Below are 14,671 nucleotides of genomic sequence, written 5' to 3' on the forward strand. Positions count from 1 at the left end.
CCCACTAATATCGGCCTCTTCGGCAAGGGGTCCGAAACCTCAAAGGGTCGAGTAATTACGTCTGTTGCTGCCAAACTATATACCGATCGTTATATTTGAGTGGGCGCCAAAGTGCTCGAAACGCATTCCATTCGGTAATTGCAAAAAAGGGCGGTCAAAAATTTGCCACGGAAACGCTTATCTTTGTGTATTTTTTTTATATCGCTTCTCGATTTGAAAAATTTATTAATAAATTCAAAACCTTCCTTTTTTTCCAATGTAAAAAAAATATAAAACTAAAGAGAAGAAACCTTCCTTTTTTTCCAATGTAAAAAAGATATAAAACTAAAGACTAATTAAAGAATCATGAAAAAAGGAAAAAATATTTATAAAAACATATATGAAATTAAATTAAAATAACTAACGGGAGATTCAGTAAAATTTAATAAATACAAGTTATCTGGTTAATTGTCGAAGCGACACAATAATAAATATCGTCGAGCACTTACATCTAAAATTTCCGCCTGCTGAGAGACGATAAGCGTGAAAAAATTCACGCTTTTACTCCGTTCGTGAATTATATCCCTATTCCGCTCAGCGGCTCCTCTAATAGGCACGATAGCACTTTCCGGACTGATTGATTAATGACGCCATTAATAGATAATAGAAATTTCTACGGGCTGTTCGCGTTAACTGCGCGCATTAACATTTGCCGAGCGAAATCCTGCTCGCTCTGTAGAGACACATCAGCTAGCCAGATACCGTACTAGCTCGCTGATACACGTATGTATATATGTATGAGCTATTATTAGCCGACCACCTGTACGACCTGAGGCAGTTGCTCTCTCACAATCGGCTACATACGTCTTGGTTCCCCCCTCAGGACCGTATCGATCCCGCAATGGTACCCTCCGCTCTTCATTCGCGATCGGCTATCTACGTGATACCGGTTTCCAGGAAACGAGATGCTGGCTAATTAACAGCCGCCATTCGCACGTATGCTGCCACTTACGTCGTAAAATGTATTGGTGCACTGGAGCGAAACTGTTAATATCCTGCTTAAGACGTGAAATGTATTTTAAGTAACTTCATGTAAAATTAGAAAGACAGAGACAAAGAGAAATACACATATGCTTAGATATAGTATATATAATAGGATAAAGGATATATAAAATATTTTATTTTCTTCAAAGATTGATGCTAATTTAAGACTTTTTATCATAGTTAATATTTTATCATAGTTAATACTTTAGTATTAAATAATAGAACGCCGTATGTGAATATTGATTTATGTCGCAATTTATTACTATGATAAAAAGTATTATTATTATTATTTAGTATTATTAGTATTATTTAGTATTAATTATTAGTATTATTAGTATTATTTAGTATTGTATTAAATAATAATACAATTCTTGGGAATAACGTAATGTCCAGTTTCCCACTATTTTATAAAATGCATCTTAATGTGAAATAAATAGAAAAAATTATTTTTTTACAACGGATATTATCTATATGTTAAGGTTGTATAATAATAATAAAATAATTGCATCATTTCCATCTAATCTATTAAGCCGACTTCCATATGTAAGGTTCGCCCTTTCAACCGCGATTAATTTCCAAACTTTCATTCGAGCGACTGCTTTTCACGGGATATTAGCCCGAATCGCAAGTCGTTGCGCTAAGTATGATAAATGGCGTTTCGTCAGTCGGACGTTCATGCACCCCTGAGACTACAAGTTTCATCAATAATCGCTGCATCCTGGCTTTTATACATTAGGCCCTTTTATACCGGTTATTTAACAATTGGGAATACAACCTCCGGAAGAGAGTTATAGAAAAGAAAGATTTAGATATATATCCCGTATATATTTTTACATTAATTATGTATGCATGAATTATTATCGAGTCACCGTTGGAGCGGTATTCCGTATTCTTAATTAAGAATACTGATTACCGGTATTGTATGTATGATAAACTATCGATATTTCCGGTGTATAATATCGACATTTGTTATTCCATATCGAGTGTGAGTAAAAACACCGATTATTAATTAGCGTATTAAGTCATACGGTAAATCCTAGACAGGAAATACATTGAAATCGGAGACGGTCGAATGTGCAGTGGTGAATGTGCAGTTGCACCGGTGCCGCAATGCAATTCCACCTATAAAATTCGACGCGACGCGGGCGTAACGCTGTTATTTTGACCGGGCCGAAATAATTGGAGATAATTCTCCGCGCTGTTGTTTTTAATCGATCCCACGGCCGTCCGACACCGATTACGTTTGCGTCCGCGATTTAATTGCAAAATCCCTGGTATCAGCGACGTCTGCGCGTGTGACGCGCTGTTTACTAAATCTGTTAATAACATTGTGCGCACACTGTGGTGTCATTAATGCTAAAATAGAAATAATCGAATAGAATGAATAACATCTCTCTCTCTCTTTCTCTCTCTCCTTTGTTCCGGTTGTGAAAATAGATTTGATTAAAAAGCTATAAATTACGGAATATAAACATGTTGCGTTTAATTAAAATATTTGCGATGTAATAATGGTATGAAATATATATGAAAAAGTATCGTGAAATAGATTTTGTGAAAAATTTATGCGAACCGTACGCGTAACGTTATTTTTAGTTTCCCCGTTATACAATGGGTAATTAAATTCGTTCCTCGAAATAATATGTTTTCCACGCTTTCATAAACGGTCTGATTATCTCGTACGGTTCTACTCGTTACTCTTCGCGCAGTGATTTCTGATTGCAATGGAAATTCAAGCAACGCCTTCTCCGACTCACATCACGTTACATCATCATAATTAAAACGCAAACAAAAAAAATTGCGCGATCGCTAGCTTGACATGAGATATGATCCATTCATTCGCGAAGGTCGACTAGTCTCAATTTAAACCTAGTTTTACCTCAACACAATGGTAACAATGATATAATTATTCGTACAGGAAGCAAATTAATTTTGCAATAAAATTTATTTAATCTTTCACTTTATAATGTGTATTCTCTTTAGGAATAATTAATGATTTGGAAAATATTCTTTGGGAAAGTAACTATTATATGAACAAAAAGTGTAGAGAAAAATACTAATTCTGATAGCTCGGATAATATTCCTGATAATAATCTTTCCAGATCGACAAAGTCGTTCATTCCTAAAGTCCTCTACTGATTAGGTTAATTATTAGCAGATTAATTTTTCTAATAAAATTCATTTAATCCTTCACTTTATAATGTGTATTCTCTTTAGGAATAATTAATGATTTGGAAAATATTCTTTGGGAAAGTAACTACTATATGAACAAAAAGTGTAGAGAAAAATGCTAATTCTGATCGCTCGGGTAATATTCCTGATAATAATCTTTCCAGATCGACAAAGTCGTTCATTCGTAAAGTCCTCTACCGCTTAGGTTAATTATAGTTCACGTCGTAAGGGCCGACTGCTTGATTGAAGTAGCTTGACGTCGGGCATCGTTAACTCTTTTCTCTATCCGGTAGTTGAGGCTGCGCTGCTGATACGATATCGCTAACTGCATCGCTAATTAGCTAAGTATGTTGATGCTGGCGCAGTCGCGTTTAATGAATATTACACGCGAAAGTAATGATGCGAGCGACACACAAATTATCCTCTCGCGGAGACAAGTTTTCGGATTCATCGACGCGGAGCACTTTGACATTCTCGTCGCGTTTACTCGAGTCGCGGATCCGGCAGGTTGGTAATGTGTCTGTGAAGCTGGCACGACAATCTACGAATTATAAAAAAATACTAAGAGTTCTGATAGCACTTTTCATAGTTCTATAGTTCCTGATAAAAATTAAAAAGAGTTCCGCATTCCTTATATTAAAAAATCGAAATCGAAAAAATGTCGTGCTAACTTCGCGAATCTAGCACGACACTCTTTCCTCTAAAGTACCAAAACGCGTTGAATATTATTATTTTTAGCAAGAGTTCCCGATAGTTCTGTTCAAGTTCAGCCTATATATGCAATTTCAGATCGATATTTCAAAAATTAATAATTTTTAAACAATTTTTAAGATTCTCGCCCAGCATGACATTCTCCCTCTAAAGTACTAAACCGCGTTGAAAATTATTATTTCTAATAACAGTTCTCGATAGTTCTGCTATAGTTCAGCCTATATAGGCAAATTTCAGATCGATATTTCAATAATTAATAATTTTTTACGAATTTTTAATGTCCTCGACCAGCGCGACACTTAGTAAAAATGTGTCGTGCTGATGATTTTCCGTAGTTTTAACGGCAGTTCTGGACAGTTCTATATAAGTTCTATCTTTTAGAAACATTTTTACGCAGAGTTCCGACCGATTACTATTTTTTAAATAATTTTTTACAATAACCCAGCACGACACTCCCTCTAAAGTACTGCGACACGTTGAATATTATTATTTTTAGCAAGAGTTCCCGATAGTTCTGCTATAGTTCAGCCTATATATGCAATTTTAGGTCGATATTCCAAAAATTAATAATGTTTAAACAATTTTTAAGATTCTCGCCCAGCACGACATTCTCCCTCTAAAGTATTAAACCGCGTTGAAAATTATTATTTCTAATAACAGTTCTCGATAGTTCTGCTATAGTTCAACCTATATATGCAGTTTTAGGCCGATATTTCAATAATTAATAATTTTTAACGAATTTTTAATGTCCTCGACCAGCACGACACTTAGTAAAAATGTGTCGTGCTGATGATTTTTCGTAGTTTTAACGATAGTTCTCGACAGTTCTATAAAAGCTCTATTCTTTGAAAACGTTTTTACGCAGAGTTCCGACCGATTACTATTTTTTAAATAATTTTTTACAATAACCTAGCACGACACTCTCCCTCTAAAGTACTAAGACGCGTTGAATATTATTATTTTTAGCAAGAGTTCCCGATAGTTCTGCTATAGTTCAGCCTATATATGCAATTTCTGATCGATATTTCAATAATTAATAATTTTTTACGAATTTTTAATGTCCTCGACCAGCACGACATTTAGTAAAAATGTGTCGTGCTGATGATTTTCCGTAGTTCTAACGGCAGTTCTGGACAGTTCTATATAAATTCTATCTTTTAGAAACATTTTTACGCAGAGTTCCGACCGATTACTATTTTTTAAATAATTTTTTACAATAACCTAGCACGACACTCTCCCTCTAAAGTACTGAAACGCGTTGAAAATAATTATTTTTGACAACAGTTCCCGATAGTTCTGCTATAGATCAGCCTATATATGCAATTTTAGGTCGATATTCCAAAAATTAATAATGTTTCAACAATTTTTAAGATTCTCGCCCAGCACGACATTCTCCCTCTAAAGTATTAAACCGCGTTGAAAATTATTATTTCTAATAACAGTTCTCGATAGTTCTGCTATAGTTCAACCTATATATGCAGTTTTAGGTCGATATTCCAAAAATTAATAATTTTTTATGAATTTTTAATGTTCTTGATTAGCACGAGACTTAGTAAAAATGTGTCGTGCTGATGATTTTCTGTAATTTTAACGGCAGTTCTCGACAGTTCTACAAAAGTTCTATCCTTTAGAAACATTTATACGTAGAGATCGGACCGTTTATTATTTCATAAATAATTTTTTACAATTATATTATTAATTGTTGGAATATCGACCTAAAATTGCATATATAGGCTGAGTTATAGCAGAATTATCGAGAACTCTTGCTAAAAATAATCATGTTCAACGCATTTTAATACTTTAGAGGCAGAGTGTCGTGCTGGGTTATTGTAAAAAATTATTTAAAAAATAGTAATCGGTCGGACTCCGTGTAAAAATGTTTCTAAAAGGTAGAACTTATATAGAACTATCCAGAACTGCCGTTAAAACTACGGAAAATCATCAGCACGACACATTTTTACTAAGTGTCGTGCTGGTCAAGAACATTAAAAATTCATAAAAAATTATTAATTTTTGGAATATCGACCTAAAACTGCATATATAGGCTGAACTATAGCAGAACTATCGGGAACTCTTGCTAAAAATAATAATATTCAACGTGTCTCAGTACTTTAGAGGGAGTGTCGTGCTGGGTTATTGTAAAAAATTATTTAAAAAATAGTAATCGGTCGGAACTCTGCGTAAAAATGTTTCTAAAAGATAGAACTTATATAGAACTGTCCAGAACTGCCGTTAAAACTACGGAAAATCATCAGCACGACACATTTTTACTAAGTGTCGTGCTGGTCGAGGACATTAAAAATTCGTAAAAAATTATTAATTATTGAAATATCTATCAGAAATTGCATATATAGGCTGAAATATAGCAGAACTATCGGGAACTCTTGCTAAAAATAATAATATTCAACGCGTCTTAGTACTTTAGAGGGAGAGTGTCGTGCTGGATAATAATAAAAAATTGTTTAAAAAATATTAAACGGTCGGAACTCTGCGTAAAAACGTTTTCAAAGAATAGAACTTTTATAGAACTGTCGAGAACTATCGTTAAAACTACGAAAAATCATCAGCACGACACATTTTTACTAAGTGTCGTGCTGGTCGAGGACATTAAAAATTCGTTAAAAATTATTAATTATTGAAATATCGGTCTGAAATTTGCCTATATAGGCTGAACTATAGCAGAACTATCGAGAACTGTTATTAGAAATAATAATTTTCAACGCGGTTTAGTACTTTAGAGGGAGAATGTCGTGCTGGGCGAGAATCTTAAAAATTGTTTAAAAATTATTAATTTTTGAAATATCGATCTGAAATTGCATATATAGGCTGAACTTGAACAGAACTATCGGGAACTCTTGCTAAAAATAATAATATTCAACGCGTTTTGGTACTTTAGAGGAAAGAGTGTCGTGCTAGATTCGCGAAGTTAGCACGACATTTTTTCGATTTCGATTTTTTAATATAAGGAATGCGGAACTCTTTTTAATTTTTATCAGGAACTATAGAACTATGAAAAGTGCTATCAGAACTCTTAGTATTTTTTTATAATTCGTAGATTGTCGTGCCAGCTTCACAGACACGTTGGTAATGGGTTATAAATGTAGGCATAACTATGCATTACGATGGAATATAGCGACGATGACGACGGCGACAAGGATGACAGCGAGTTCGCGTCACACGTACGCGAGTGTCGCGTAAATGTCCGTTTTAAAGCTGATATTTCAGCGTATGTCCTCCAGGAGGCGAATGACGCTTCTCGGCTCGTACCAGATCGACTGGAATCTATGTCTATCAAGCCTGACGCAGCTACATTTGGGCAAACGGATGAAACGGAATAATGTATGTGTAAAGCTGTTCATAATGTAAGTTCATCAGAAACAATAAAACTATTGAGAATCAAGCCAGAAAAATTAATTACTGAATTTTTACGAAATGATACGTTATAGCCTTATGATGGAATATTGTAGGAAAATTTCTTATTTGTATTTCTTTTGAACATTTCGTTAAAAATAATGTCTGTGCCAACTTAAGCTTGAAATTGATACCGCCGATTAAACTTTAATTATATCTATGTCCATTCGATAATCGAGCAGAAATTATTTATTATGCCATGTTCATTTCTTAAACCTGATTCATTAACAAAAGCGATTTAAACTTCCAAGTACAGATACATGAAATTCGATATCAAACAAATTTTTATTCGTACAGTAGACTTTATCTTCATATTGCGTTCTTGAAAACTCGCTCCAGCTCAAGCATCCTTGAACGAATTTCTACATCGTATGCAGTCGTTCGAATTGAATTTATCGTCAAATCCGAGAAAGGCGAGGTGCCTTTTTGCCTTTGATGTTATCGATACCGAACCGATGTTAACACCGGAGAATCGCCGCGCGATTACAGACCGTCAACGAGAGCACGTCGTGAAGCTAGCTAATTAGGGGTTTATAATTAGCCGCGAATAAACACTCGGTAATTATCCACGTACGTCACGCACTAATTAACGGGAGCAATGGCCTTAGCGAGGGAGCGCGTATACCTTACTTTGATTAATCGAAGATTTTTGCGCGCGTGCTAATTGGAAAGCGAGCCGATAAGATTTACCTCTCATCGCAAAATCTCTATCCCACCCATTCGGTAATTTCTATAATAATTAATTCGTTCTCCCCCGTGTGAAACGCGATGACGGCAGAAGCAATACCGATTCACGTGTGTGAGATGTCTGGAAACTTTCAGGAAAACGCGTCTTCTCTATTGATATGGAAATCGAGCCTCCGTCTTCCGCGAGGGTAAGATGTCAATAATCTTTGACGTTTGAAAATAATTAGAAATTTACCGAGAAATCGGTCATAATTGCGGTGAAAAGATTACAAAACTTTTCTTTTAAATAAATTGTTAAGATAATTAATGTCGGAAAAGATACCGCGCGCGCACTTTAAATAACAGCTTTTTATTACGAAGTCACTTCTAAATTTATCAAGATGCAAATGGAAATTGTTTCAAGATATCTATAGGCGAAGGGATGATATCTTGGATAATTAATTAGAAGCACATAGATTACACATTACTTCACAGTGCGGTATCATCCATCATAACGTAGCGACAGTGATATATCTTGAGTGCTTAGTAAAAGGGATTTAAGATTTTATCTAATCTAATAATGTGATTTTACAGCATGTAGAGGAGTTTTTTATTCACCAAAACGTTCGGTCAGCAGCCGCCTTATCATAAGAATGACATATGGCACTATTAGTGTTACCAAGTCTGATAGTCATCAATTTCAAGTTTCAATGAAACTTATCTCTCTCATTCTCCCTTTATTTTTATAAGTTATTAACTCTCGACTCATACTTCTTTTTGCACAAAGTATTTCAAGAGTTCCATATGACAAGCATATGTGTGTGGCACAATGTATGTTCAATTACGCGGCGCTACAGGGCGCCATTTAAATGCCCGCTTAAAATATTAATTATGCATAAATCCTTGCAGCACGCGTACATAGCAAATCGCATGATTTGCAGAGATTTCTAATTGCATTCGTGCACTGTAATTGCGTAAGACTGCGATTTCTGCCGAGAGATATTAATGATGCATTGCACGGCCGAGCGTGCTTCCGTTTTTTGAAGACGTCACGTATGAGACCAGTATTATGAATAATGCGCCATGTGATTGCGCAATATTTATGACCCGTGAAAACGATGTGCGATCGCCGCGAGATGTGTCCGGAAATGTCTGACGATAACGAATCGTGAGACAATCAGAGATTCGATATCATGTTAATTTTAATTTAATAAATACGATTATTTATTCGAATCTAACTCAGATCCTCTTTATTCAGATATAATGTACACAGAGAAAAATGTATACTGTATTCAAGTAAATATTATTTAGTTTAAGTATATCATAAGTTTGTATATCCGCAAATATGTCATAAGTTCACCAGTATTAGATTTAATTGAATATATTCTGAATTTTAGTAAGTGCAGTATTTTAATCAAGAATATTAAATTAAAACAAAAATTTGGTTTGCTTACTACAGAATTGGCGTAAAGTAAGTTTGATTTTTCTTTGATACAACTTTACAATATTCTTGAAGAAAAAATAAATTCTTCTTTTGAGTACATGATATGAGATTTTCTAACACTTGTGATGAGTATATTTTAAGACTATTATCAAGAATATATTCTTTGTTGAAGAAAATTATTACTTAAAAAAAGAAAAATAAATTGAGTAATTGCTTTTCTTGGCAGTAGAATGATATTTTTTTCTGTGTATGATCCATATAAATGCTACATTAATTAAAATAAATCGGTTCGATTGTTATTTCATATACGAATACACGAAACGTTTCACCTCTCTAAAATTTTTAGCGCGATATTAGCAGTGGAAACGCGGTTCCCCCGGTGTTAACTCGATGCGTTATGAAACCCCGAGTGTGTCGAAGGACTAATCCATCCCCTCGGCATGTCATGCGCGGCCATATAGCGACAAAACGACGGCGGGCGTCATATTTTTGCGGCGATAATCGCACGACGCGACGAACGAAACAATAGCAACCGCCCGCAGCGCGATAAAGCCGACGATGTCACGCGTGCATTCGCGCCAACGCGCGTGCTGCAGTTGCAGCGACGAATATTGCAGCTGCAATTTTCACTAAATCACCTCTCGTACAAAGCCCATCGATGGGAGGTATATCTTCGTTAATATTGAATTACTATCTGTTATTTTATGCCACTCGAATGTGTTGAAAGCGAAAAATTTTCATCGCCAAACTCCACGACTATAAGCTTCTCATCTTTTATTTATTAAGAGTGACTTTATAAACATCTAGTCATCTGTACAAATTTCATATTTGTGAGATAAATCTATTCGATAATTATGATAAAAAAAAAAATACTTATAAATAAAATTTTAGAAATTTCTCTCTTCTTTTTCTCGTAACCTTTTCCTCGATATCTGCATTGAAGAAAAGAGATTCCCATGTGGCTCGCATAATTTGCGAACGCGCGCTAGTTGCGTCCCTGCCCAGTAGTTACGGCCGGTGCTCGTCAGCCGAAATTCCGGCCTTTATTCGACGAGCTCGTCGGCTCGAAACGAGCCGACTCGTCGGTGACGCCTACATACACTACGTGTACTATCGCCGCTGTCGTTCAAAGCACACGTCCGCGGATACAATATAGGACTGTCCGTCACGACGGAAAATCGCGCGCGTATTCGAGGGAGAGAACGCGTGTATCGACACGACACGACACGAGACGACGCTTCGCGTCCCGTGGTGTCCCTCTCGTTTCACGGGACGCCGCGTCGAGTCGATCCGACCTGCCAATCCTGCCGTCATCCTCGCTGAGAGAACCGAATGCGACCGCGTCTCTAGCGGCTTTTTTCCCGATCCCGCGCACTGCTACTTGTATTGTGTATCGAAATAATACACGAGGGAGATAGCTGGATATACGTTTTTATCCGTCTTATCCGACATAGCGCTTGTCACGCGCATCATATTTAGCCATATCAGTGAAACGTCGCTGAATCTCTCCTCGAGACGCGAGAAATTCTCGAGTGTATTCGAGAGAAAGAATACGCGAAGAAACGATGAGCGAGTGACATTTAAAAGATTCTAAAAGAACTACTTGTGTGTCAAAATAAATACACACACATAGCTTATTAATTTATCTTAATTAAATTAATTCAAAAATTAATCCAAAAATGATTTCAATTTGAAACTCGAATTTTTTTCAAATAAAAAGCCTCGATATTTGCGGATTTAAAGCGTAAAAATACACGGTGCTATTTTTATATTTTTATATAGCAAAGGTGAATGAAAGCAATTATTTTGAAACCGCGGAGTAACTTCCGAGAACGACAGAGACGCGTTCTGAATGGCTGTCCACCACAATAAGAGACTAGCGCGGCCTCGCTAATTCATGCTAATTTCGAAAACTTTTTGCATCGTTTAATTCAATTAGTTCCGCTCTTTGAATGTGGCAATTAGCATATTAACTTGACTATGCGAACCTCCCGAGCCGCGCTCGCCCAAGCAAAGTCGCGACTTTTCCACTTCTATCCCTTTACCGGATGATGCCTCGCTCATTATCCGAACCTGTTTCGAACGTTATTATGATGCAAATTGAAAGCTAACATTTTTGCTCGCGACGAAAATATGGCAAAAGTAACGAGACGCCTCGCAAATCCGTATTCAAAATTCAATTTGAAACCGCGTCCGCATAAATTTGAATAATTAAATCGGCATATTTCGAGGGTGGACACCACCTTTAATCCAAATTAATCTTTCTCCATCGTCAAAAGGGTCAATGTATCGATTTAGGATGAAACAAGTTGTATAATCAATTAGAAATTGATCATCTTAATAGATATGATAAGACAAGCGAATTAGTGTTCGCTGATTAAAATGACAATTTTAATTAAATTACAAATTTTATTATGCTTTAAATTGCCTTTGCGAGCTTGACAACAAAAACAAATTTCGGAAGAACCACCACTTACCGGTCATTAAGCAAAACCGATTTCCCCAGAGACAAAAGAATTTATGTGGCGAGATCGATGTAACCGAGGGTCGGTTGGCAAAAGTTAGCGAACTAAAGCTCTCTGGTTGCGTTCATCATCAAAAACGGAGCGGACGTAATATAACTGATCGCTTCTACCTCTTTCGAGGCGAGCTCTCCTTCAAGGCCATCGGCACGGTTCGGAAACCTTCCATATGAATCCGAATGAATAATGCGCCTGCCTTTGTGCATCTGTCGGAAAACATTACGAGGCGCCTCGTTAATAAGTCGCGTGATATAAAATTAACGAAACGAATTCTGCGGGCGTTTAAAGCGATAATTAATGTAGAGTGAGCAAAATGAGAGCGAAGCTATCTCGGGACATTAATCGAACGTTGATTATCCGCATTGCTCTGATCACGACAAACATCTGGTAGATATTTATCGAAAGAAAGGGAGACAGAGAAATTTCTAAAAAAATATCTTTAGAAATATGTGCAAAATTTCATGAAATAAAGATATATTAATTACTTATTAATTACTCAAATTGAATTAAATTATACCTGATACGGTGGTTGACCATTCTTAATGAATCTAATTAAGATGTAAATTAACATTAAGAGATTAAAAAATAAAAATCAAAATTGAGGTTATATTAAATTAAGAGTAAAATTAGATTAAATTAAAATTTGATTTTTTAACGAATGAAATCAATTTAGAAACATAATTACGTGGTAAAAACTGTGGCTATTCTACGGTAAAGTATACCTAAATTTTAAATATATATATCAGTGTTCTTATCTTAAAAAAAAGAGTGTAATATCCCAAGATAAAAGCTGTTACAAGCTGTTATATATGTGGCTGACCTAACTTGGGTTATCCGAGAAGATCATTAATCGAAGCAATTTTCCAAAGACTTGTCCAATGTTATCGCGAGGAGACACTTTCTTGGCGAAAAAAAGCACAAAATTTTCTAGCAATTATTCAGTTTTAAATTTTAATGCAAAATACATATTGAAAAACATATTGTTAACATTTAATTTAAATCAAATTCAACCGGAATCTGATCATGTCTGATAAGTTTGCAAAACAATATTTTTATTCGATCAAAACTTTGTTGAAAAGTTATAAAAGTCGAACAAATTGAACTGCGAATAAAATTGTTACGTGTAATGACTTTTTAGGTATGCATTCATTTCGAACGCAAAATTGCATTTTGCAGCGATTGAACCGGAGAGCACGAGGGCTTTATATGCGATAAAATACGGCGTAAGTTAACTTTGCGTGAATTTGTTTAGTGCGTTCGCAAATAAAATTCGTTTCGCTGATTCGTGAACCGTTTAAAATTCAGCGTATAAATTACTCCTCGTTATTATTTTATTTATAATGAAAATATTTAATGAAGAAATTAAAAAGAGTATCGGCTATTTTTTCTGCGCGATCGATCGAAATTTATTTGATAAAAATTCTATCGGAGCATTTCAATTCGAATTCAATTCCCGTGAATAAACCGTCGCAGTTCGCGTAAACGTTTTTGATTGAAAAGAAGCTCGATTAAACGCACGCAAATGCAATTGCACGTAGCGACATCGCCAAAGGGATTTAATATCTGACGTACCTTATAAAATCGCCCTTCGCAAGAAGAGGGTCGAATAAATTTCATTAACTCATTAGATTTACCGTCGTCGCCGTCGTTGTCAACGTTATGCAACACGCGAAACAGCGTTAATTTCGGAGTAATCGCCGTATTCGCGCGTGCGACGAATAATGCTCTCTTCTTTTCGCTCTAACAAGAGAGAGAGAGAGAGAGAGAGAGAGAGAGAGAGAGAGAGAGATAGGGGGAGGGAGGGAGGGTGAGAGAAGGCGCGATCCAATTTACTATGGAAATCCTACGGTCGCCCCTTCCCCTATCGAGAAAATCAATTACGTCGAATGAATACAACATGAAGGGCATAAAGGGTTAGCCGCGAGTCTCCGCGAACGGTAAGCGGAGCGTTTGAATGACACGAGATCGAACAACGCGAGATTGGATGCGAGGAAGGAATTTCGAGAGTCGCAGACTGGACAGATTTGATTTGTCAGGACGCGGGAATCATCGCTGACAAATCTTGTTACGACGCTCGACTCGACGCTCGTGATTAGGGTCCGAAAAGTTTTCATCTCGTGCATTCGAGGAGGTCATAAGAACCTTTGATATTCACTCGACAAAGGAGAGTCTCATAAAGTTCGCGAATAATTAACATGAAAATTATAAAAGTACATCAAAGTTATGCACTAATAATTTAAATCTGTAGAAACACACATTTAAATAATATATATAATTATTATTATTGTAAATTGTTCCTTGGATTTTATTGCAATTGATTCTATGCTCTTTCTGTCAAAATATCGTTATTAGAAGGATAATAAAAAATAGCAAAAATATGTATTTTTAATCGTCGTTTCTCTTACCTTGGCGGGATCGGACTTCTCCTCCGGCTGCTCGTTGAAAGTCTGCGAAGCTCTGGACATGGTGTTTCTCCGGGGTGTCGTCGTGCCATCTTGCGAGGGGCGTACAAACTCGATTCTGCCACCCTCGACGACGATATTGGGGGCTGGTGGAAAATTCTCCGTGTTACCGACCGTATCGCAGTAACCCAAAAGCCCGGCCTTTTCCCCGTACAAGGGGTGGATTTGTCTGCAACAGAGGGTAAAAGCTCGATTGAAGGACGCTTCGATAGCAGCAGATGGTGGTTCGTCCTAAATAATCATTGATTTTCTAAAATGATACG

General features: G+C 36.2%; 1 protein-coding gene across 12 annotated transcripts in view; it reads right to left on the reverse strand.

Moving 5' to 3' along the window:
* Nucleotides 1–14,671, reverse strand: part of LOC145972801 (uncharacterized) — a 231,699-nt gene that overhangs the window by 125,253 nt on the left and 91,775 nt on the right. For all 12 annotated transcript variants that reach the window (XR_014439291.1, XR_014439290.1, XM_083101753.1 and 9 more), the window contains one exon: nt 14,352–14,577. Coding sequence is in view for 10 of the 12 variants with exons in the window: in XM_083101753.1 (XP_082957879.1) it covers nt 14,352–14,577 (226 nt within the window). In the remaining 2 variants the exon portion in view is untranslated. The remainder of the gene's footprint in view (nt 1–14,351; nt 14,578–14,671) is intronic.

Source organism: Camponotus vicinus, unplaced genomic scaffold (genome assembly GCF_025532165.1).
Source record: "Camponotus vicinus isolate PSW18456_S1 unplaced genomic scaffold, iyCamVici1.0 SCAF_6, whole genome shotgun sequence".
Lineage (NCBI taxonomy): Eukaryota > Metazoa > Arthropoda > Insecta > Hymenoptera > Formicidae > Camponotus > Camponotus vicinus.